The 26,449-nt window shown below is 45.2% G+C and overlaps 1 protein-coding gene across 1 annotated transcript in view; it reads left to right on the top strand.

The window, feature by feature from the left end:
- The window catches only part of CFDP1 (craniofacial development protein 1), a 111,295-nt gene that overhangs the window by 29,807 nt on the left and 55,039 nt on the right, over window positions 1-26,449 (top strand). The window contains exon 5 of the mRNA XM_029075785.2: window positions 3,601-3,720. Within this exon, the coding sequence (XP_028931618.1) occupies window positions 3,601-3,720 (120 nt within the window). The remainder of the gene's footprint in view (window positions 1-3,600; window positions 3,721-26,449) is intronic.

Here is a 26,449-nt window from a genome sequence, read left to right as displayed (position 1 = left end):
TTGTACTAACCCGAGGCTTCATACAGTGCTCTGCCCACAGTAAGCACTCAGTAAATAATCAATCAATAAATAAATGGATTGATTGATCTTTCATGAGTTCCTGGAAGCATCTGGCTCATTCAGCACACATGTGCAACGTTCCAGTTGTAGGTTTGCAGCTTTTTCTACAGGGATCAAGTCGTCTTCTCTCCATCCTCCCTCCTCCAAGCTAATGTACTTCCCACGTGAAACGTTGCCACCATTTCCCAGACAGCTTGAATCTCCAGCTTAAAGCCTTTTTGGCAGCCCTGAGAGTAGAGTGCGTGCATTTGTGCAAATGCAACCTAAGAGAAAGCTCTTGAATTCTTTATGTACAGAACCTTCCTAATTGGGATGAGTGGTTTTCATCGGGAAGTGTCTGGGAAATTTTAGAGCCTCGTTTCCTGCTCTTAAGGGATTTGAGGATCCAATCAAGTTGATATCTTCAGACCTAGGGGAGAAGATGGATTGATTGCCTTTGCTTAAGGAATAAAATTTGCCTGTAGGTCTCCTGTTCGGCAGCAGGTGTTGTCTACAGGGTCCTCAACTAGAGCTTCCAAAGTGTAAATAGGAGTGGATGGAAGACCAACCTGGTAGTCATTCCAGAATTTTGATCCAAATTTCCAAGAAGCTCTGGGTACTGAAGTAGGTTGGGCACCTTTTCCAGAATGGTTTGGTGTGAGAACTGAGCAATATCTCCTGCTCCAGACTCTATATGAGGAGAAGATTGTGGTCTTACCCATTTGCCCTCCCTTTCTGACTTTTCTGAGCCTGGAAACATACTTGTAATCCAGCTAAGGCTGCCGTATTGACTGTTGCAGAGTTAAGCATTTCCGGTTGATGTTTGTAGACTTGTTCGATCTAAGCCTTAAAACTGATTTTCTTCAGTTGTTTTAAAGAAACTGTGAGATTACCCATGATCAGAAGGAAGCACGTTAGGTGGAGTGAGTTGAATCATTGATCTTTTAGCCTTGACAAGTGATCCCTTTTAAAGGTATCACAGTTTGAGGTCACTGTCATTCCTTTAATTGTTGCAATAGAAATTGAAAAGTGGCCCTCTGAATAAACGTGACCCATTTTATTTTCTTTATTCTAAGCCCAAATGTCTATTCCCTCCATAGTAAATATGAGTTGTATTTTTAAACGTGCTTGTGTAATGAGTGCCCTTTTAGTATTTTGTTTGCAAGGCGCTTTAGAGTTGGTGTGTTTTTACTTCTTCCTTTGAACCACCCTATGAGGTAGGTTGAATTGTTAACTCTGTTTTATAAGGGGGGAAACTCGTCAGAGGATTCAGACAACAGGAAGACGTCAGTGTGGCAATCCCACTGGGGAAAAGTCAGGTTCTCCTATCCCCTGACTGGTGCCTCCTCAGAAAGGAGACTCATTATGAGCAAAGAGGTAGATTAATCAACTCTTTAGAGAACCAAACCCTAAATGTGGACAAGTGAACGTCTTGGCGGAAAGATGCCAGCCCTATAAAATTTTATATTGTTTGGGAATAGGTAATGTAGTGAACACTTCAAGAGAAATCAAAAAAGATTGGAAGAGACTTGGCTGTTAATGAGATCTTTGGGACATTTGAAGTATTAGTTTATTCTGTCTAATGAAATTGGTGAAAATCAATAAATCCTTTTCAATAGGAAGAGTTGAGACTGGAGGCTGTGATGAAATTGGTAGATTCTGATCCCGGGTTTGTTATCTTTTCAGTAGATTCCCCTCCTAATCTAATCTGCAAGTAATAAACTTGATTCAGTTCACAGCTACCTCTAATTTTGAAGCTTTAGATGGCAGAGGGGCGGATTCATGTTCTTTCTATGGTTAGGAATGCAGTATTCCATTCTGTTTTCCCAGTAACCACTATCATCAAAAAACATCGAGTGCCTTTGGTAGGCCTGGCCCGTATTAGGTACGGGAATCACTGAGAGAAGTGTAATACAGAACATACTGCAGTAAGAAGTCACAGTTTTTGCCCAATCTAAGTAGGAGAGATAAGAAGTTGATGAATCCACTCTGGTAGATAAAACTGATGAGTTCCCTAAGATTTACTCAAACCAACCCTACCCCAAAATGAATCTTGTGACTCCATAACTCAGTCCCCATAAGCGACCCTATCAGATTTAGGTGGCCGAGACTGAAAATCAGAGTTATCTATCGAGTGCTTACTGGGTACATAGCTTGTACTATGTGCTTGGGAAAGTACAACACAACAGAGTTGGGAGACATGATTCCCGCCTACATTGAGTTTACGTTCCACAGGGGGAAAAACTAGGAACCAATGCCGTCGCCCATCCCTGCAAGCCGCCCAGCTTCGGCCAATGTAGAGCTCTGCCCAGTGATTCTCAATCTCTTTCATTCCACCGTTGCGCGGAGGGGCTCCGAGGTCATAGCCCTGATCCACCTCAACTCTCAGCCTAGAAAAGAAAACAAACTGGTAGAGTAGCCCGTGTCTAAACATTTAATGTCTGAGGCCCAGCTTGGAACTTGCCCACATCTTTAGTGACGGGGAAAGACAACACTGATAGATGAGCATGGTAACTTTTTTTTGTGTGTGTGTGTGTGTGTATTTAAGCGCTTACTGTATAAGTGCTGGGATAGATGTAAATTTACCAGGTTGGACACAGTCCCTGTTCGTCATTGGGCTCACAGACTAAATTGGAGGAAGGAGGATTTAATCCCCATTTTACCGATGAGGTAACTGAGGCACAGAGAAGTTAAGTGACTTACCTACATTCACACAGCAGGCAGTGGTGGAGCAGATTAGAACCCACATCCTCTGACTGCCAGTCCTGTGCTCTTTCCACTACTCACTCTGCTCCTCATGAATAACATTTCTTTAACTTATCCAATAGAAAAAACTTAGAGGGAGGTCCAGATGAAGGTTGTAATGAAAGAGGTGATAATTAACTTAACATCCAATGAAGGAAATCAATAAATGTGGCTGTGTGTTGATTAGAGGGAGAGGAGGACGGTGGTTGCTTATGCATGTGCAATCGGGGTTCCAGGCTTCCCGGAGTTTGGAGCCGAAAGCCAGCTTCCCCCTTCCCCCCCAGCACCTAGCTGGGCCCAGGCTCATTTCTGAAATGCACAGCTGTCCTCCCGGACCCTTGGGGTTTGTCTAATTAGGGGCTGCCTAGAGACTTGCAGGCGTACTGATGCCTCACACAGACACTGGAGCACGGAGGTGCCAGAGGTCAATCTCATCAGCCATCCTTAGCATTCACGCAGATATTGGTTTATTGACCCACTTATGTGGTCATTTAATTTTTTGTGAATTTTATTTTTTACCATCTGTATCTTTGTTTCCTCTTTTCATTCCCAATGGATTATTCTACGTAGCTCCCCGTCTCCCTCCTCTACATACTGTAGGTGTTCAATAAATACTATTATTGCTGCTGTTGAGACTGTTTGCTTCCCAAGGACTGAAGGTCCCCTGGGTTTGAAAAGGCCCAAAACGGGGTGAGAGGGAAGGGTGAATACAGCCCCTGTGCACGGAGCAGCTCTGCAGGGCCTCTGTTACCACCATTTTGAGAAGCACTGCTCTCTAATCCATGGCCCCATTTTCTCTCCTCTGTTCCGGGACAGGGTGACTAAGGAAGTGGATGCAGCGTCCAAAGAAGCCAAATCCTTCTTCAAGCTGAGCGAGAAGGAGAAACCACAGGCCGATACCCCTTCGGCTGCCTCTACCCTCCCCACAGGCTCTGGGTGAGTACATCTGTCCATCTCTGGGGTTCATGAAGGAGGTGGTGCTGCTCGTGGAAATACCTTATTTCTGTTGCCGGTGATCACGATCCTTTTCCTCCTGAGTGTTGGCGTAGTCTTGTTTGCATCCGTTGCCTTGAAACTGGAAGAGAGAAAACATGGAGGTTAACCCTCTGAAACCAAAAAAAGCTGCCATCCCTCTAAGTCTTTTCTTTCTAAGTAAAATAAGTCTGGAAGAATTGAAAAAAATGGATAAATGAGCAATCCATTGTGTTGTGATTTCTGATATTTATATCCTGTCATCCCTCTCAGTTTTATGATCATTTCAGATGCTTCTGCATGAAAATCTGAAATGTTTCTTCAAAGGAAACCCCAAATCCTTTTCTCCTTTCTCACCTTTCTAATTTTCAGTCCAGAATGTTATTCCAGCTGGAGTAGGTGAATGGCCATGTGGTCACCCAGAGAAATCTGGGATATTCGTAACTCACTTGTGTACAGGTAAAATACAAGGCCCCCCGAATCAAGTCTGACAGATAAGGGAAGGATAAAATAACTTCTAGCTTTTTGTTTCCAAATTCTCTGGTATGGTAAACTCCATATAATTCCACCGGGTAATCGGTCAGGAGCTTGAAGAAAATTGTTGGCTGCTCTCTGGAACTTGTCTTGTCAGAACCTGCAGATTTCCAGGAAGAATGTCACAAGTCTGTGAAGTGGTTGTTTTGATTCAGGCCATCATGTTTTCTAAGGGATGAGGCTTGCTTAATGTGGTGGTTTGGGTTTCCTTGACCCAAATCTTTTGTTTATTATTGGTTTATTCCTCAAGACCTTTTAGTGGAGCTATTGGTTAGCATTAGGTTTATCTGTTGTCTTCCTGCTCACATGGATTCAACCATGACCGCGATGTGGATGATTCCCAGATCTTCCTCACTAGTTCTGACCTCTCCCCTCTGCAGGCCCACATCACCTCCTGCCTTCAGAAATCTCTTCCTGGATGTCCCGCTGGCAACTCGAGCGTCCTATGTCAAAAACTTAACTTCTCATCTTCCCCCTCAAATCCTCCCCTCCACTTAACTTTTCCATCACAGTTGACACCACCACCATCTTCCTCATCTTTCAAACCTGCTACCTTAATATTATCATTGATTCCTCTTTTGGTCCCCTTTTTGAGTCTCTTCCCAAATCCTGCCACTTCTTCCCCTACAACATTTCCAGGATCTGCCTCTTACACTTCATCCAAACGATCACCATACCAGTCCAGACTTTTGTCACATCCTGGTTTGATTACTGCAATAGACTCCTAGCTGATCTCCCTGTCTCCCTTCTGCAGTCCATTTTTCTGTTGTCTCACGGATCATTTTTCTGAAATGTCGTTCCTCTCACTTCTTCTCTGCTCCTCTAAAACCTCCCATGATCACCCATTTCTCTTGGCCTCAAATGGAAACCACTGGCCTTAAGTCATTCACTCAGTTCTCCCTGTAGACATTAGTATAATTAAATAAAATATGGCTATTCACACCTAAGTGCCATGGGACTGAGGGAGGGGTAAGTAAAGCGTGCAAGGATGATAGATGGGAGTGGGAGAAGAGGAAGTAAGGGTTTAATCGGTAAGGCCTCTGGGAGGAGATGTGTTTTTAATAAGCCTTTGAAGGTGGGAAGAATGATTGTCTGGAGGTTATGAAGAGGGAGGGGGTTCCAGGACAGAGCCAGGATGTGGATTGGATTGGCGGCAAGATAGACGTCATCAAGGTACGGTGAATTAGGTTGGCTTTAGAGAAGCCAAGTGTTCAGGCTGGGTTGTAGTAGGAGAATAGCGAAGGGAGGCAGGAGGGGGTAAGGTGTTAGAATGCTTTGAAGTTGTTAGTACAGAGTTTATATTTGATGCAGAGGTGGATGGGTAACCATTGGAAGTTTTTAAGGAGTTAGGAGGCACGGACTGGTTGGTTTTGTAGAAAAATGAAATGAAATGACATGTGCAGGAGAAAGGAGATATGCAGAATGACTTCTTTTTGTTTATATTATTGATCTAGCCCTGAGAAGAATCAGCATTCCCTCAAGAGGGGCCCCTTTTTTCCCCCGTGGTATGTGTTAAGCGCTTACTATGTGCCAGGCACTGTATGCCAGTTCCCTATCTTTGTTTATATTATTGATCCAGTCCTGAGAAGAATCAGCATTCCCTCAAGAGATGGCTCTATTTTTCCCAGAGATATTTATTAAGCGCTTACTATGTGCCAGGCACTGTATTAAGCGCTTGGGCGACTGCAACACAACAATATAAGAGACAGATTCCCTGCCCCCAGTGAGCTTACAGACTCGAGTTGCCTCGGGTCACGCAGCAAATAAGTGGAGGAGCAGGAGTTAGAACCAGGATCTTCCGACTCCCAGGCCCATGCTCTATCCACTAAGCCACCCTGGCTTTTCTGATTATGTCTGGGACCAGCTCAGAGAAGACCTCCGATTCGGCGTTAGTGGGCGATCCAAATGTCTGCCTGTTTTCCTGGGTTTATTGGCCAAGGCTTACGGCAGTAATCTAGGCATAGTTACCAGGTGAGTCAGACAGGGGAGTTATTCTCATAAGAGCCAGTATTTTGGTCTAAGCAGCTTTTTGTGACCCATCATTTGAGGATAATCACTCATGGAAAAGTCTGCGTTAATACTTCGGGATTTTTATTTGTCACACCAGTGGTAAAGGTGTCCAAGTGTGGAAAAATCAGGGGCATCGGCTGTCATGGAGATAGTTGGGGAAAGACGAGACCAGGGAACTAAGTCAAGTGGGTAAATTTTAGCTCTAGCCTTGGTTCCAATTGCCAAGTAGAGTCTCTCAGTATTCCACTTCTAAGATGACAATAATAAGAATTATGGTATTTAAATGTTTACTATGTGCCAAGCACCGTGATAAGAGCTGGGGTAGATACAAGATTATCAAGTTCTACATGGGGCTAACACTCTAAGTAGGAATTAAGTTAACCTCTCTAGACTGTAAACTCATTATGGGCAGGGAGTGTTTCTGCTAATTCTGTTCTAATATACTCTCCCAAGTGCTTAGAACAGAGCCCAGCTCCATGCTCCGTAAATACAATTGATTGATTGATTAACTGATAATGCTAGAGAACCTGCCCTATCTGCCGGGTCATTAATGAGGTTGATTTAAGCCAATGGCTTTTGTACTTCATTCGGAACATTTAAATCCAAGTGATAATGGAGTTTGAGATAAATAATGATTTTACACTGTGCTCCAAGGCCAGAGTACAGCCCCTCGAATTACCCAGGACAGCCAGAACAAGGCTGAACTGCAAATGGGACATGAACCAAGGTTTACAAGGGCCAAGTTGTGACTGGCTCCCTCAGACAGCAGTGGGCTTGGGAAAGGGCTAGTGTGGGAGAAGTTCTTTTGCCTTCGGGGCAGAGCAGGGTGGGGTGGTTTAGCGGGCAACACCCACTGTGGCCAAGAGGATCATTTATCTCCAGGTCGGCATGTACAGACTGTCTTTTCCAGAGAAGAATCTAAATGAATAAACCCCATTCATATTCAGGAAATTATTCTGATTAATCTCCACTTGAAGAGCAGTTTCCATTTTAGAAACCACCCTGTGGAAGCCCTCTATTTATTTGTTTCTCCTGTCTCTAAACAGATTTAAGCAATCCAGGAAAACCCAAACCAGGGAATAAAACATCCTGTTCCTCATCCCTAGCTAGCGAATAAGAGCGGTGGATCGAGAGGAGTAAATGCTAGCAGTTGAAAATGCATTTCCTCTACATGTTTAACATAGCTCACTGTTTGGGCTATAAAAAGCTGAAGTTTATGCTTTGGGAGCAGAGTAAACTAAACACCCGACTTTAATTAGAGGCAGGAGTCAAAGGCAGGGAGATGTGCTCCCTCAGTGGAAAGGACGGCGCTCGTTTGGTTCGTCTCTTTAAACCCCCATGGCCTCGATGGTCACGGCTGCTTGCTTATTGGGGGTCTCCCATTTGCCACCAAGACCCTCTAGTTTTTGGCACCCTTGGTAATAGCCAGTTGCCCTATTGCCCTGCCAGCACTTGCTGGGAAGTTTAGCTGGCTGTGTTTCAGCCCAACGGTTCCCAATTATCTTGCTATTACACTCGGTTTAGTCTTTCTCGTTAGGATTTATGACCCTTGCCATACGCAGCAACTTGTTTTAATTAAAGGTTCAGTGTTCATTTGCCCCATGAAAATTGGGGGAGGACTTCAAGCAATAAAACATCCAGCTGAAAAGCAGCATTTTTTTTTTCTCCTTTAGAGTTCGCAGCTAGGCGCAGAGGGGAATAACCCTTTCCATTGACTCTCGAATGTTGGCTCGGGCATTGTCGATTTAGCATCTCTTTTCCTGAATTTGGAGGCAGCGGAGACCCTTTAAATGTCAGGCTGAGGAGATTGGACACAATGGTTGGAGGGACTCAATTAAACAGTGGTATTTATTGAGCGCTTACTGTGTGTAGAGCACTGTACTGAGCGCTTGGGAGAGTACAGTGCAGCAGAGTTGGTAGATACGTTCCCTGCCCACAGGAGCTTACAGTCTGGATACAGTTAGAAAACAATGCCTTCGGAGCATTACAGTTTATCTGGTCAATTCTCTGCATCTTTGACCAGTCCCTTAGAACCTTGTGATGATACAAAAGATTTGCCATCTTCGATATCTTCCAAAGACTCGCTGATCCAAATTAACATGGATGTTGTTAGTTTTTTTAACACAACAAGCACACAAGATAATACATCATTATATCATAGTTAGAACAGAAGCGAGCTTTGAATGGGAATCAACCAATAGCCACTTTGAGGGAAAAGTTTCAGTTTTTGCTTGGATTATGGCACCAGGCTAAATCCAGACCCTTAAAATGTGTGACTAATAGGTTGAGTTTTTTGAGGCGGGGGATTTGTGACCGTTTTTAAGGAGACGCTTTCAGGTTGGGAAAAATTTTCAAGTGGATATTTAGATCCCATCATTCCCCACAGAGGTTTTCCTAAGAAAAGAAGGGAAATTCCCCAAGGCGTTTATAACTACACAAGTCCTTGCTGCCTCACAGCCAGACTTCACTGTTTGGTTCGATCCTCCCGTGAAATGTCCGATCTTCCAGCCCTCTCCTGTAAGCTGATCCCGCATGAATGTGATGGCACGTGGCACGTGACTTATGAAAAATTCTTGTTTCTTTTTTAGATCCTAAGTACTTTCCAGTAAGCAAGAACCTTGATAGATCATTATTTTTTTTCTTTCCCCATTTTGACTTTGGACAGTGCCACGTGTTCAAGGGCCAAGCAAGATAGAGAGAAAGTCAAGGGGGCCGAGGGGAGACTGGCAGGATGGCAACAGATTGTGTCTTGCTCTTAGGGCCTAGGGGCTAGAGAACAGCTTGGCAAAGGGTGGGAAATAAAACTCCGCATTCATGTGAAATAAGGAAAATTTTAAAATAAAGGGAAACCATTGGGTGATTGTCGGAAAATATAATTAGAAATAACGAGATTAAATTAACCAGAGGAAAATGTGGCTGTTCTGGGAAAATGACTGAACCGTGAGATTCATTGGACTGTAGGACTATAGCACTGTCCTCTTCCCAAGGGAACCGATAAATATTCCACCACTTGAGTAATTTAAGGTTGGCCAAGAGTAAGCACTGGAGAATATGATGTAGGGGAAAAAAATCCCACTTGGACATCAGGGAGAGCCAAGATGACTGAATCGAGCTCTTCCGTTGCTTTCTTTGTTTGGAAAACAGGGCTTCAACGCGGCCTTTCCCTGACACCCGTGGGAATCGGCCCAGCACCTCTAGCAGTTCCAACAAGAGCAGGGTAACCTTTTACTACCCCAAGTATATTTGGCGTGTTGTGCCAGGCTAATGTCCCTGAGCATCAGTCAGGTAACCCATTCTCGCCCACTTCCCATCATCTCTTTGCTCTGCTCTCCCTGCCATTCGTCAAAACCTTACCCTGCCTCTGACCCCGACTTTGCCCACGTCCCCATTTTTTAAAAAATATTTCCCCCATTTCCCTGCAGCTCACATCCCCAAATCTGCCTCCCTTTCCCAATCTCCATATTCCTTGCATGGTGCTTTTATTTATTTACCTGTTTCCCTTCCATGGTAAACCCCTTCCCAGGACTTCCAAAGCCACAGGGATGGGGCGATTAGGGTCGGGGGCAGAAGCAGTCTCCACCAACCTCCTTCCCAGCCCGGTCCAGCTCATTATTAATGTCAGTCACTCAGTTGAATTTGAGTGCTTACTATATGCAGAGCACTGTATTAAGTACTTGGGAGAGTACCAGTTGCAGAAGTAGGGGCTGAAAGCCAGGGAAAGCCTGACCTGCTTCTGCTCTTGCTGGTGGCCCCCTCCTTTTTTTTAATGGTATTTGTTGAGCGCTTACTGTGTGCCAGACTGTTGTACCAAGTGCTAGCTAATCAGGTTGGACACAGTCTCCATCCCTTGCGGGTGCTCACGGTCTTGTTCCTCACTTTACAGCTGAGGTAACTGAGGCACAGAGAACTTAAGTGACTTGGCCCAGGTCACATAGTAGACAAGCGGTGGACCCGGGATTAGAGCCCAGGTCTGGGGAATTAGAGCTTCTGGGAGTTGATGTCTACTTTTCTAGTCCGGAAAAGGGCCCGTTAGTCTGACAGTCATATTTATTGAATGCTTACTGTGTGCAGAGCACTGTTCTAAGCATTTGGGAGATTGCAGAATCACAATAAACAGATACATTCACGGCCCACAACGAGCAAAGGCACTTCGCCGGAGTTATCGGTGGGGAGGGAGGGCCCTACTTATTGCTGACACCCCATCCTCTTTCCCTCCCCTGACCCCATCAACGATGGGTCAGATGGAGCCCAGCTGCCCCGCACCTTCTACCACTGCTTTAAGGAAGATTGTAGCAACCAGTTCAGTCAATAATAATAATAATTGTGGTGTTTATTTGACCTTTACTATGTGCCACATACTATACTAAGTGCTGGAGTGGATACAAGCAAATGGGGTTGGACACAGTCCCTCTTCCCCGGGGGACTCGGTCTCAATCCCCATTTTACAGATGGGGTTACTGAGGCCAAGTGAAGTGACTTACCCAAGGTCTCACAGCAGACAAGAGCCAGACAATAGCACAGTTATTAATATTAGAATTATTATTTGTCTATCTGAAGTCGGGTTATATGTTTAACAATAATAATAATGGTCTTTGTTATGTGCTTACTATATGCCAGGCACTATACTAAGCGCTGAATAATAAATGTGGTATGTGTTAAGCGCTTACTGTGTGCCAAGCACTGTATTAAGCACTGGGGTGGGTACAGGCAAATCGGGTTGGACACAGTCCATGTCCCACTTGGGGCTCACAGTCTCAATCCCCATTTTACAGGTGAGGTAACTGAGGCACAGAGAAGTGAAGTGACTTGCCCAAGGTAGAGCCGGTTCAGTTTTGCCCTACCAGCTTGGGCCCGGTGTTTAACTCACCGGGTGTTTAACTTAGAACAGTGCCTGGCCCATAGTAAGCGCTTAACAGATGCCATATAAAAAATCAGCTGGGGCAAGAGAGAGCACATTCAGTCACTTTGTGTTGCTTGTACAGGGGGTGAATTTTCGTGCCTCATAATGTTTCAGGTCGGACAGTTAGGATTTTGGTTTGGGCTGGCCCCGGGGCTAACGATGAATTAGTTCCATTATCATTTGTGACCAGCGTTCTTAGTGCTCTTCTGGCTGGTGAATTCAGTTCAGGGGCTTTCAGAGATGGGAAGACGAGTAATTAGATGGGCCATCAGTTCTTTCTCTTTGTTTCTTCTCATCGTGGTCTGAGACTCACATCCTCCAAGTTAACCACATTCCCCTTCACTGCATCTTTTAGATCAGTTTACTCTGTAGACACAAATTCAGGGGGCATTCTTGTCTCAGCCAGTTCGTTTCCACACCTCTCTAGTTGAAACTTTTTTTTTTTTCTAAAAGCAGCATGTCTTCTTGCTCCATAATTGATTGGGGGACTACTGAAAACCATTTGGTCCCTTGGCAACTTTTGTGGATATTTTGAAATTTCATTTGCAACCTCTCCCCATTAACCTCCGTCGTTTTACAGCTCTGAATCTGACACATTCCTACCTCGTGGAAACGCAGTGGTTGCCATGGCAATAAGCATGCTCCAAAACTCAGAGGAAGGGAGAGAGGATTTCTGCATTGTTAAATTATATATGAAATTGGATGACTGGTGATGGTTTCAACGGTGAGGCTATGGAAAGTGTGTTCTGCCAGCTGGGGGGCAGAATCACTAAAAAGACTTAACTAATTAGTGGCATTCCCCACGCTATTTGCTATTTCTGTGTTATAAGTGGCTGTAAATGAGGTTTGAATCGGAACCCTTGGGGCGTTCTGTAAGGTTATTGCTAGGAGAGCAAAGAAGGGTCCGCCCTCGCCTGGTGGGGAAGAAGTCCTCTTAAATGCATTTTTTTTATGGTATTTGTTAAGCGCTTATTATTTGCCAAGCACTGTACTAAGTGCTGGAGTGGATACAAGCTAATCAGGTTGGACACAGTCTGTGTCCCACATGGGGTTTACAGTCTTAATCCTCATTTTACAGATGAGGTAACTGAGGCCCAGAGAAACGAAGGGACTTACCCAAGGTCACCTAGCCTACTAATAGCGGAGCTGGGATTAGAACCCAGGTCCTTCTGATTCTCAGGCCCGTGCTCATTCCGGTAGACCACTTTGCATCTCTGTTGGTAACCATTCTTCTGGGGAGAAGCCTATCAAGAGGGTCTGGCAGAGATGGGGTCCAGGGCTGGTCATGAAAATGATTTATTCTGTGTATCCTGACTTGAGTAAATGTTGATGAGTTGTTGCACTTCGAACCTATCTGCATTCTGGTAGGGCTGGACGATCCTGGAATCTCCACTTCCCAATTCCACTTCATAACACTCTGATTGTTAACCTGGATTATTTGGTTTGATTGCGACATGTCCTTAATTCCCCCCACCCTGCCCCTCAATAGCGTTATTGCCTGTGGACAGTGAATAAGGTGGAAACAGGACCCTTCAGAGTCCCCCCTCACCGTGGGCATAGTAAATATTCCCGTTTGCCGCAAGAAGTCTGAGGGCAGATGTCACTGCCGATTCAATTGGTAGAGGAACAATTGGCTGGGGCTGAAGTAGCATTCGAGATTAGGCAGTTGTGCCTTCCTGCAGCAGAGAAGAAGGAGGCCCTTTGGGGGATTGATGGGTTTTTCTCTTCTTTCCGTCACAGGCGACAAAGGGGAAATCTGATTGTAAATGTTTGAACGTAGAACGTAAGTGGAAACACTTCTAAAGCTGACTCCGAAATCTGATCCCGGGCTAATTAAAGTAGACTCTAGCATGGGTCCAGATCAGTTTGAGAATCTGAAATGACTGGGCCAAATAAAGGCAGGCCAGTTTGGGGCTGGTACCTATTAGCCCTCTCCGATAATCCTGGGGCTAGTGTTTGGGCTAGTACCATGGCCCCATTTCACGCTTCCCCCCGTCGCCCCCTCAAGCAATATTCACACATGATGCGTGGACGCGTGTGTGATGAATAAGCTGTTATACTGTTGTCCTTGGAGGCTCAGAAACCCCCACTACTCAGTAGTGAGCGCCCCTCCTTCGAGAAGAATGGGTGGCCCCACTTTGCAGAATGATATTAGGTAGTGCCTGGGCCCTACAACTCTTTCATTCAATAGTATTTCATTCAATAGTATTTATTGAGCGCTTACTATGTGCAGAACACTGTACTAAGCACTTGGAATGTACAAATCGGTAACAGAGACAGTCCCTGTCCTTTGACGGGCTTACAGTCTAATCGGGGGAGATGGACAGACAAGAACATGCTGCACCGAGCATAGTCGTATTTAAGCTTTTAACAAATACCATAAAAAAAAAGCCAGTAGCCAACAGGGTTAGAACGTGGGTCCCTGGCTTTTTGACCCAGGCTCTCTTCACTAGACCCTGCTGTCTCCCCTGGACGGTCCTTTTCCTTCTCTCCCCTTTGGGAAGAGAGGCAGCTTGCTCTTTAGTAAGATTGGTTACTCTGGAAGGAATCTAGGATGCTACCTTTTTAAAGATGTCTGTTTAAGGCCCAAGACCTAAAATTGTCTTGGTCCAGTTTCGGGGCTGTAGATCAGCTCTGTCAGCTGGGCCGAGTGGCTTTTGAAGCCCTCTCTGAGCCAAGGCAGGAGAAACTACCAGGGAGAGCCGGTCAGTTATATTTGAGCGCTTACGATGTGTAGAGCACTGTACTAAGTGCTTAGGAGGGTACAACATAACAATAAACAGACACATTCCCTTCCCACAATGAGCTTACAGTCTAGAGGAGAACTTGCGTGACATTTAGGAAGTGGCCCCCGGAGGAATTTCTTGTAGAAGGAATTCTCATCGGTCAAGTCGGCGACCCAACCCACGGTTTAAAGGGGTATGGCGGAATGGTGTGCCGAGATCTTGGCTCCTGAACCGTCGGCGGGCTTCTTCAGAGGTCACGTGGTCTACAACTGTTAAATTTCCATCACCCCCTGTTCGTATGACCGTTTTAAAATAGGAACCGCCGATCCCCCAAGCGTAGTACTTTTTTTGTTGAAGGTATCCAACAGTTGGTAGAGTTTACAGTTAGTAAACTCAGCGGTTTCGTGTGAAAGGGAAGGTTTCATCCAAGCAGAAAATGACATTGCCGAATATACAGAGGAAGAATTCTTCCTCGGGAATGGGTGAGGCAGGGAATGTGTCTGCAACTCTGTTGTTCTGTCCCGTCCCAAGCACGTAGTGTTGTGGTTTACACATAATAAGCGCTCAAACATTACCTTTGGATTGACTGAAGTTGACTTTTTGGTGCAGCTCTAATGCACGTGAATTTGATTTTCTTTCTTGGGCTTCAGGTTTGGGCAATGAGCTCTAGAGGGCAGAATTCCCTTGAAGAGAGAGGACCCTCAGGGAGCGTAGGAAAACATTGGAAAAATTGTCTAAACCACCAAATTCTTATTTTTGTTTAAATTACTGTCGATATCAATTCACATGAAAACATGCCTGTTTTTACTTTTTGTCACTAGAACTTATTTGCTAAAGATCATAATCGATTAGACTGTAAGCCCCTCTAAGGGCAGGGACTGTGTCTCTATCTGTTACCGATTTGTACATTCCAAGCGCTTAGTACAGTGCTCCGCACATAGTAAGCGCTCAATAAATACTATTGAATGAATTAATGATAATAATAATAATAATAATGTTGGTATTTGTTAAGTGCTTACTATGTGCAGAGCACTGTTCTAAGCACGGGGGGAGATGCAAGGTAATGTGGTTGTCCCATGTGAGGCTCATAGTCTTCATCCCCATTTTACAGATGAGGGAACTGAGGCCCAGAGAAGTGAAGTGACTTGCCCACAGCCTCACAGCTGACAAGTGGCAGATCTGGGATTCAGACCCATGACCTCTGACTCCCAAGCCCATGCTCTTTCCACTGAGCCATGCTTCTATTATACGCTGCTCACGTGCACGATAAGCAAATGACGGGGGAGCCTCATCTGCAATTTCTTATTAAAATTGTTATTTTTCTTTATTACTTTGATTTTTGGATTTTTTTCCGATTTTTTTTGTCTGCATGGACTGTTTTTTAATCCTCATCAGAAAATCCAAACCTATAGTTTTCAAGAATTAAATCAAAATTTTATTTGGGTGTTCCCTAAGTTATACAAAGCGTGCGTGTTGTGCCCTAATATTAAGGCACTTAATTCTCACCTGATTTAAGGGCCTAGGGCCCCTACTACTGTAGGTTAGACGCCTGTCAGCTGTGTGACTTTGGGCAAGTCACTCGACTTCTCGGGTGCCTCAGTTAGCTCATCTGTAAAATGGGGATTAAGACTGTGAGCCTCACATGGGACAACCCGATTACCCTGTATCTATCCCAACGCTTAGAACAGTGCTCGGCACATAGTAAGCGCTTAGCAGCGTGGCTCAGTGGAAAGAGCCCAGGCTTCGGAGTCAGAGGTCATGGGTTCGACTCCCGGCTCTGCCACTTGTCAGCTCTGTGACTGTGGGCAAGTCACTTCACTTCTCTGGGCCTCAGTTACCTCATCTGGAAAATGGGGTTTAACTGTGAGCCTCACGTGGGACAACCTGATTACCCCGTATCTACCCCAGTGCTTAGAACAGTGCTCTGCACATAGTAAGCGCTTAACAAATACCAACATTATTATTATTATTATTATAGTCCCTCTAAACTCAAAGCTTGTTGAGGAGAGGGAATGTGTCTTCCAACTTTGTTATATTGTACTCTCCCAAGTCCTTTAGTACAGTGCTCTGCACACAGTAAGCACTCAATAAATACAATTGATTGAGCTGAATTTGATGTTAAATTAATGTTAGAATTATGTTCACTGAGGGGAAGAGGTAATATATTTGTTCTTTCCGCAGTTTCGCGGGGTGGAAATTATCCCCGAAAGTTCTGGAAATGAGCGAAAGGAATTTTCTTGCCTCCGACAAATAGTTGCCAAGGGGCACTTGCAGCTGCCCAGATTCTGTTGAAGGAAGCTTGATCCTGGGATTCGGCTGCTCTCTAGACTGTAATGATTGCATATAGAAATCCCCAGCAAATACACGGCTTATTTTGGAGGCAGGGGATTTTTCAAATGGGAGAGGTTGGGCAGCTGCGGATTGACTATTCTAGACAAGGCCCGAGAGTCAGGCTGATCCAGAGTCCAGCCTGTGCTATATTCAGTTTCTCAGCCCTGGCTCCGTGCCAAGATATTGTTCGCTGAGGAACCAATGATGTATTTAAGATGAAGTCTCTCAGACCTCGAGAGCTAGGCCTTTCTGCCTCTGGACCAGAGGGGAAAACAGGGAGGCTCAGCTTTCCAATAGTATCAAGTGGTCCTTTCCTAGCCGTGGCGGACTCAGGACCGTAAAAATCACGTCTTTCTGATTATCAGCTTTCCCCCTGAATTAAAATTATGGTGCAATTCTAGCAGCTGCTAATTTGAGAACTAACAGAAGGAGAAACCAGGGCTTTACATCACCCACTTATAGTTTGTGCTTTGAACTGATGCAAGCTTTTAACTCCAGCAGCTTGAGAAACGATGAGCTCCAGAAGGTGAGAACACAACAATGAGATTTTTTTTTCTTTTCAAAAGTCTGATATCATATGACAAGACTTGTCCAGGCTAGAACAGAGATTAAGAAGGAAAGCACTCTCTATCATTGCCTCAGCCCAGTGTAAGGCAACGCTTTGGGACGGTTTTCTTTCAGAAGGATAACCACAAGCCCCGTGTCCGCTTTCCAGTCATACTCCTAGGCTGTGTTGCGGTTATCTGAATCGTGGTTTCCGGCACCGTTTCAGAAAGTCGTCCTGATTTAGCCCAGGCTGGACTAGTTCGGGCCTCTGTTTCTTAGCCTTGATGTGGCAAAACCAGATCTGCAGTTCGACTAAATGGGATCAGCTGTTTGTTTTCTAGACTCATGCGAGCTGAGCCGGATGGAATCTCAGCTATGTGGGGACTTAGACTCTCTAAAGCATCTGTCTTTATAAAATTGAAATAATTAAATAAAAAAAAAGAAAGAAAGCCGCTTCAAATCAGGGCCCCGGGTAGCTTTACTCCAAAAGCAGGGGGGGTGGGGGTGGGGGTGGCTGGTGCTTCTTGGAAATAGTAGAGGACTCAGTTCTTCTTTCTTTGACCTTCCCTCCTTTATCACGTCTGTTGATTGAAGAAATCAGCTTTTTATGGAAAATGGGCAAGTCACTTGTGCCCGAGCCTCATACTTCCAACTGAGTTGGTGGAAGTCGTATATCGCTTCCTAATTAGAGCACGTATACTCCATCTTTGAAGTTCCCTGTTAGCTTCCCTAATGCCTTTCACGTCCGCTACAAACTTCTCATTCTCCCATTTAAGACGCCTGCAGTCTCAGCTCCATTTCTGCCACCATCTCCCACCTTGTACCTGTTGCTATCCTCGAGTTCACTGTTTTTCTCCTTCTCATTTTGGTTTTTCCCATTTCTAATATTTCTTTCCCATTCTACTTGCGGGCCTAGATTCTTTCAAATAAGCCCCTGCCCTTGCCCTCATTTGAGTTTGCTTTTTCTCACGCAGTCAGAGTCTTGCCCTCCTCCGCTGGCCTCTTCGGCACTTTGAAGTCGTTCTTGAAAACTTTAACTTACCTTCCAAATAATTAATGACTTCTTATTGAGCGACTGGGAGTCCGAAGGTCATCCATCGGTTCTAATCGCGGGTCCGCCACTTGTCTGCTGTGTGGCCTTGGACAAGTCACTTAACTTCTCTGTGCCCAGCTACCTCATCTGAAAGATGGGGATAGACTCTGTGAGCCCCACGTAGGACAGGGATTGTGTATCCACCCCAAGTCTTAGTATGGTGCCTAGCACATAGTAAGTGCTGAACAAATAGCATTATCATTATAATTATTATTATTGTTAAGATAACGATCACTAGGAAATCTTGTACTTCACTGTTTTCTCATCAGGGATGTCTTCTTTGTGTACTCCTCTCTCCTTCTGCCTCCACATCTTCTCAACTAGGAATAATAACCTGGTGACAATCACAGATGTGTTACACGATTGGAATGTCCTTTATTTCAGTTGAGTTGTGCTACGGTTCAAGCGTAGACATGCCGGGAAGTTGCCTTCTCATTCCGCAGGTTTTATTTTGCACCTCCTTTGATTTCCTTTATGTCAGGTTGACTTGCCCACCCTCCCCAGAAGAGTGTTTCCCCCAACAATAAATCTCACGGGGCCTCTCTCCCCAGAGACCAGAAAACAACCCTGAATCCCTTGGAAGCTGACTTTCCCAACTGAAATTCATGATATTTACTCTGATTTCCCTGTATTTAACTTTTTGGCCTACTTCGGGTACTGGGAAAAAGAATTTCAATTGTTTTCCCTTAAGAAGTTTCCAAGGGAGTTGGGGGGAAATGTGTGAAAGCAGAAGATACTCCAGAAACCAGGGTTTAAGCAGTTTGGCTACAGGGTCCGAACTTTGCAGCCTTACGTCCCTTAGGAATAAGGAGATTTGAGCAGGAGATCAGTTGGGCAAATGCAGCTTCATCAAGCCGGGCGTCTAGCAGTGGGCAAGAGGGGTTGGCCTCCTTTGTCGTTTCTCTGCCTACTGGGCTGCAGGTTGTTATAATGGCTGGCTGTGGTTTGACTTTTCACTCTTGGGCTAAATGAGATCACGGATCTTGGCAGAAGCTGACCAGTGCAGCAATGCTCTGCTAGGGATTGCAGTCAGGTTCTCCAGAGCTGTGGCAGTGATTTGTAGTTTGATGGACTAGTAGTCTCCATCTGGAAGAATCATGGGTGAATTAAGAGTGGGAAGAGAGGAGATGAGAGAGATTTTTTGGTCCTAAGGCTGGACTTGTGGAGTTGAGTCTTTGAACAGTTTCATCCCTTTGTTTTGCAACCAGGAAAAGGAAAAAAAAATTCCAACACTTTTAGTCTGAGGTTCATCTAAAGAGTCTAAACAGGGGACCTGGGTTCTAATCCTGGCTCTGTGACCTTGGGCAACTTCTCTAGGCCTCAGTTTCCTCATCTATAAAATGGGGATTCAGTGCCTGTTCTACTTCTCCTAAACCGTTAGCCCCGTGTGTGTCTTGTATTTATCATAATACAGTGATTAACCAATACCCCAATTATTATTATTCATTGGAAATGGATGGATTTTTTTATACTTAGGTATTGAGTCCTGACGTGGCACCTAGAAGAAATGGTCCTTGGTCTTGTGACTCGTCTGAGGCAAACATTTCAGGCATATCAGCAGATCAGAAGGCAAGTCTTAGTGGAAAGAGCACAGGCCTGGGAGTCAGAGGACCTGGGTTCTAATCCCGGCTCTGCCCTTTGCCTGCTATGTGACCTTGGGCAAGTCACTTAGCTTCTCTGTGCCTCCGTTTCCTCAACTGTAAAATGAGGATTCAAAACCTCTTCTCCTACTTAGACTATGAGACAGGGACTGTATCTGACCTGATTGACTGGTATCTACTCCAGCACTTAGAACAGGGCTTGGCACATAGAGAGTGCCTAACTAATGCCATTAAAAAACTGAGGCACAGGTAACAAGGCACAGAGAGGTTAAGTGACTTACCCGAGATCACCCAGCAGACAGGTGGTGGAGCTGGGACTAGAACCCAGGGCCTTCTGACTCCAGGCCCTTGCCCTGTTCACTGGGCCACGGTGCTCCTCTGCTATTGTACTCTCCTAAGCGGTTAAATCAATGCTCTGCATGGATTAAGCACTTGGAAAAAACACTTAATTGAGTGTTGCCCCATCCTCTGATTCCTTTTTTGCTGATCACCAGTCAGTTGTGAATAACAAAAATCAAAACAGTATCTATTGAGCACCCACTGCAAATAATGTTCGTACAGGGCAAAAGAAGTATCTAAATAAATTTATATAAAGTATGTGTGTATGAGATGTACATATCAGTAATTTACTTATATGACTGTCTTACTCCCCCTCTAGAGTGTTTTCTTGGTGCAGGGAGGGAACACTCTGTCAACTCGTATTGTACTCTCTCAAGCGCTTAGTACAGTGCTTTGCACATAGTAAGCACTCAGTGAATTCCAGTGATTGTATATCGTATAAATTGCAGAACATTTAAAAGATACAGAACAGTATAAGTGCTAAAGTGTGTTTGGAGAGATTGGAATGGGAGCAGAACAATACGCCAAGGTCACCAATTCTTCAAGCTACTGCATTGGCAGGATTCTCGCTCGATCGGAGCTTGTCCAGCAGCAGATTGACTCCAGAGATTCTCCTTTGGTGGCTTGGGCGGGGGTCAGTCAGTCAATGATCTTTATTGAACACTTACCATGTGCAGAGCACTGGACTGAGCTCTTGTGAGAGTACGATAAAACCGAGTTGGTAGACGAGTTTCCTGCCCACATGGAGCTTATTGTCTAGAAGGAGGTGTTTCAGAATCATCCCGGGGCAGATTGTAGTGGCTTAAGTAGGGGACTGGGCCTCTTCCAACCTGCCCAGGGTACTGGAGAAGCAGAGTGGCTCAGTGGCAAGAGCCCGGGCTTGGGAGTCAGAGGCCATGGGTTCGAATCCTGGCTCTGCCACTTGTCAGCTGTGTGACTGTGGGCAAGTCACTTAACTTCTCTGTGCCTCAGTTCCCTCATCTGTGAAATGGGGATTAACTGTGAGCCTCACGTGGGACAACCTGATGACCCTGTATCTCCCCCAGCGCTTAGAACAGTGCTCTGCACATAGTAAGCGCTTAACAAATACCAACATTATTACTATTATTATTACTGGAAGGTCAAAGAGAGGTCAAAGAATAACATTTGTGGTATGTAATAATAATGTTGGTATTTGTTAAGCGCTTACTATGTGCCGAGCACTGTTCTAAGCGCTGGGGTAGACACAGGGGAAGCAGGTTGTCCCACGTGGGGCTCACAGTCTTAATCCCCATTTTACAGATGAGGGAACTGAGGCACAGAGAAGTTGTGACTTGCCCACAGTCACACAGCTGACAGGTGGCAGAGCTGGGATTCGAACTCATGAGCCCTGACTCCAAAGCCCGTGCTCTTTCCACTGCGCCACGCTGCTTCTCTGAAGCACTGAAGCACTGTAAGCACTGAACTAAGCACTTGGGTAGATCCAAGGTAATCAGGTTGCACACAGTCCCTGTCCCTCCTGGGGCTCCAGGTCTAAGTGGGAGAGAAAACAAGTACAGATGACACTGAGGCCCAGAGAACTTAAGTGACTTGGCCAGGGTCACGTGGCAGGAAAGTGGCGGATCCGGGATTAGAACCCCAGTCCTCCGACTCCCAAGCCCGTGCGCTTTGCCCAAGGCCATACTGCCTCTCTAGATCTAACAGCGTCCTCAAGGCCATTCATTACCCCTGACCCATCAGCCCCAGGCCTGCAAAGGACTCCTAACAGGAAGTCAGGCGTACACTGGACCCAAGTTTAGATGAGGTTATAAACAGAACGGCCATGCCTACCCTGTGAGAAATCGGCAGAAAATCCTCCCTCCCCGTCCCTCTCCGGATATTTTCCTCCCAAGGACAGAGTAACCTCCCAGGTGCTTCAGGAACTTGGAAGTTTAGGTAACGTGAAGAAACCACAGAGGTAGCAAAGCCGTAAGCGTGAGCTAGAATAAGGGAGCTGAGATTATTCAAATGTATTTCCGCCAGTCTCGCATCTGTTTGATTGTTTAAATGGGTGATCATGCTGTTTCCTTAAATGTGGGCTGGAAAATATGCCGTCTTTTCAATTAGCGCTCGTAGCTGGATAAATCCAGAAAGGAGAGCAATTCTTAGAGGAGGATGGAGAACAGGACAGATGGGAACAGCTGCTCAAGGGGGGAGGTTTGTCAAGAAAACAGCCCCCTGTCACGCCTCCGCTCTACCAGCCTGGAGTTCATCTCAGGCCCCTAAAGCAGGAGTCAAGTCTGAGTCTGTTTGGAAGCAACTCTCTACTTGCGGTTTGTCTCACAGTTTGTAAAGTTGGTTTCTATTCTCTGTTAGCCCTGAGCATTTGGAAAATTGGAAAAAAGAAGTCCAGTTCCTTCTGAGAGTTTTTTCCCTGTGTATCACGTGCTTGCAGGCTTGAATGCTGGTTTGTGGAGTGCGGGGCTGCTGTGGAGGCTTTTTCAATTTTATTTCTAGAACACACTCTCTATCAAAAGTGTTTAAAACAACTTTTTTCAAAATAAAACTTCTGAAGAAGAAAGTCGGGGACGGGTTGTGAGACGTTCCACGGCTCGTTGTGGGCAGGGAATGTGTCTGTTGTTGTACAGTACTCTCCCGAGCGCTTAGTACAGTGCTTTGCACACAATAATCGCTCAATAAATGTGATTGAATTAATGAATGAACCACCTTGGGGATACTCCAAGTAATGGAAGGTGCCTTCTATTTCCTCTCCGTATTCATCCTGAGGTCATGATGGATTCAATCAATCAGTGGTATTTATCGAGTGCTTATTGTGTGCAGAGCACTGTACTAAACACTTGGGAAAGAACAACACAAGCGTTAGTTGAAGTGATCCCTGCCCCCAAGGAGCGTATAGTCTACTGGGGTGTTTACCTGGATTCTCAAAATCTGACTTGACCATTTAAATATTTATGTTTGTAGATTGCCTCTTGGGAGCGGTCCTATAGAATTCATGTTCAATTGTTTTTTTCTATACTGTTGGCTCTTCTTGCGGAAGCCTGTTTTCCTGTAGTTACTTTCCCGCTCCTCGTAAGAGCCTGGTAAATTCCTTAGGGCAGGATCCTGTCAACCAGCTATTTTATTGTACTCTCCCAAGGGCTTAGTACAATGTTCTGTGCACAGAAGAGTACAGTGATTGACTGATTGCTATTTCCTAACTGCAGTTGACGTTGTGTGTCCCCAAACACTTCACTCCAACTTCATCCACTTCTGAAGCACTGATATATGGTACTCGTTAAGTGCTTACTCTGTGCCAAGCACTGTTCTGTGCACTGGAGTAGATAAAAGTTATTTAGGTTGGACACAGTCCCTGCCCCACATGGGGCTCCAGCTCTATTCGAATACACTCGGCTCTCAATATCCAGGGTTGCAAGGGACAAGGATAGACCGTGAGCCCGTCATTGGGCAGGGATTGTCTCTATCTGTTACCTAATTATACATTCCAAGCGCTTAGTACAGTGCTCTGCACATAGTGAGCACTCAATAAATGCTATTGAATGAATGGAAGAATAGCCCAGATAGATTAAATTCACAGATAATCCCCACACTTAATTTTAGCCAATAACCCGACCTTCTCCGCTACAAAACCTTTTATCAGAACTAGTAGCAAGGAGCATACATGACTGATTTGAGTTTTATCTCCTTTCCCTTCCATTGCCCACAATGGAAATAACCTAATGTTGGGGATGCAAGAAGATGGAGGAGGAGGAAAAGTAAAGACCCGTGATAATCAGCTAACTAGATATTCGACCCTGAACTGTTGAGAAGAAATGTTAATCTTCATCCCTCCCTTGCTTCTACCATAATCCCCACCTCTTTGGCGACGCATCATCGGTCACTGCCATTTCTATCCCGATACATGGAGGAGCTCCACAGGCATGCGTGCTTATAGTCTGTGTCCTGATAGTCCTACAATTTTTTTATGGTATTTGTTACGCGCTTACTCTGTGCCAGGCACTGTACTAAGCGCTGGGGTACATAAAAGGTCATTGGGTTGGACACAGTCCCTGTCCCACATAGGACTCACAGTCTTAATCCCTGTTTTATAGATGAGATAACTGAGACTCAGAGAAGTTAAGTGACTTGCCCAAGGGCCCAGCAGGCAAGTGGTGGAGCCGGGATGCCCGTGCTCTTTCCACAAGGCTACATGGCTTCTCGTATTTGAGCTCATCGTGACGGAGCTATGAAATTGGCTCTCCATAGTGCAGGTTCTGGAGGAAAAAAAGCCCCATCTTTGAACATAACTCTGTTTAACTGTGGGTGTTTAAATGTATTTCCTTTCTCAGCGAAGGCAGAAGAGTCTCTATGCTACCGAAAGCCCCCTCAACTATTTTGAAAGTGGAAGGAAGGGAGAGGAGGAAGGAAGGATTTTACCATAATCAGTAATATTTATTGAGCACTTACTGGGTGCAGAGCACTGTACTAAGCATGTGGAAGAGTACAAGAGACAAGTTTACAGTTTAGAGGGAGTTTAGCAATGTCCAGGACTCAGGAGATCCCCCGAAGCTCTTTGCCTACCAACTCTGTTGTATTACTCCCCCTCAAGCACTTAGTACCGTGCTTTGCATTCAGTAAGCGCTTAATAAATACCATTGATTGAAGTAGTGCAGGTGTCCAACTTCCTTTCCCCAAATGCAACTGACGCAGCACTGCCCAGGCACCGATTCTGCTAAAAGCAGTGACTGAGTCACTGAAGGTAGCCACGTGTTTTGTGTGGCATCTGTTGAGTATAACTTCACTTAGTAAACAACTGTTTAGAAGCATCTGGCTCGTAACATGCAGCAGATTTATTGTTTCACAGTTAATACCTACCAATTCACTGTCAAAACCCCCTTTTCCAAGATATCATTTGGCGTTCATCAGTATCCTTTTCATAATCCGTATCTGGACTGAGGTCCGTTAAAAAAAAAACAATCATTTTTATTGAGCGCTCGTGTGCAGAGTGCTGTACTGAGCGTTTGGGAGAGTAAAATAAAGCAGTGTAACAGACACATTCCGTGCCCACAAAGAGCTTACAGTCTTCTACTTCAAGTTAATAATAATAATAATAATAATGTTGGTATTTGTTAAGCGCTTACTATGTGCCGAGCACTGTTCTAAGCGCTGGGGTAGACATAGGGGAATCAGGTTGTCCCACGTGGGGCTCACAGTCTTAATCCCCATTTTACAGATGAGGGAACTGAGGCACAGAGAAGTGAAGTGACTTGCCCACAGTCACACAGCCAACAAATGGCCGAGCTGGGATTCGAACTCATGAGCCCTGACTCCAAAGCCCATGCTCTTTCCACTGAGCCACGCTGCTTGTTCCTGTCCTCACAGTCTAATTAATTTCTGAATAATAATTATGGTATTTGTTAAGCACTTACTATGCGTCAAGCACTGTTCTAAGCGCCGTAGAGTGATAGGCAACTGTAAATGAGCAGGCAGTAGTGCGTAGGGACCAGAAAGCCCTAGGAAGGGGTGGGAGGGGGACTCTCCCAGTGATTTTTAAACACTTTTATGTGCCAAGCCCTGGGTTAGATAACGGTATCATCAAATCCAAGCGGAACTCACAGTTTAAGGGAGAAGAACCGATCCTGAATCCCCATTTCACGGTTGAGGAAACTGAGGCCCAGAAGAGTTAAATTTAGCTCTGGTGGTATACGAGTCAGCAAAGAGAGCTGAGCATCCCTGTCCCAGTTGATGTTTGAATCCCGGTGGCCCTTCTGTTGTTGATATTTTAGAAGCTCTTTGGAGGCAAGATGAAAAGTTTCAAGCCCACTCTTTCACATCCAACGGTTGAGGTTGTCAGTCTCCTGTTAGGGACCGTCATCATCAATGATATCTATTGAGTGTTTACTCATTCATTCAGGCATATTTACTGAGCCCTTACTATGTGCGGAGCACTGTACTAAGCGCTTGAAAAGTACAATTCCGCTTACTATGTGCAGAGCACTGTACTAAGTGTTTGGGAGAGTACAGTGCCACATAGTGAGCCAAATTCATTCACTCAGCAGTATTTATTGAGCGCTTACTGTGTGCAGAGCACTATAATAAGCGCTTGGAATGGACAATTCGGCAACAGTTAGAGACAATCCCTGCCCAGTGTCGGGCTCACAGGCGGAGTGGGTAGAGCATGGGCCTGGGGCCAGAAGGTTGTAGGTTCCAATCCTGGGTCTTCCACTCGTCTGCTCTGTGACCTTGGGAAAATCACTTCTCTTCTCTGTGCCTCAGTTACCTCATCTGTAAAATAGAGATTTGAGACTGTGAGCTCCATGTGGGACAGGGACCCCACAGGAAGTACTTAAATAATAATAATGTATTTGTTAAGTGCTTACTATGTGCCAAGCACTGTTCTAAGCCCTGGAGTAAATACAAGGTAATCAGGTTGTCCCACATGGGGCTCACAATCTTAGTCCCCATTTTACAGATGATGTAACTGAGGCGCAGAGAAGTGACTTGCCTGAAGTCACACAGTTGACAAGGGGTGGAGCCAGGATTAGAATCCACGACCTCTGACTCCCAAGCACGTACTCTTTCCACTACTCTTATTGTTATTATTATTATTAAGCTTGATTGATTGAGTGGGCAGACACACTCCCTGCCCACAATGAGC

Source organism: Ornithorhynchus anatinus, chromosome 11 (assembly GCF_004115215.2).
Source record: "Ornithorhynchus anatinus isolate Pmale09 chromosome 11, mOrnAna1.pri.v4, whole genome shotgun sequence".
In the NCBI taxonomy this organism is placed as follows: Eukaryota; Metazoa; Chordata; class Mammalia; order Monotremata; family Ornithorhynchidae; genus Ornithorhynchus; species Ornithorhynchus anatinus.
Note: the sequence above shows the minus strand (reverse complement) of the source record. Positions and strands in the feature narration are given on the sequence as shown.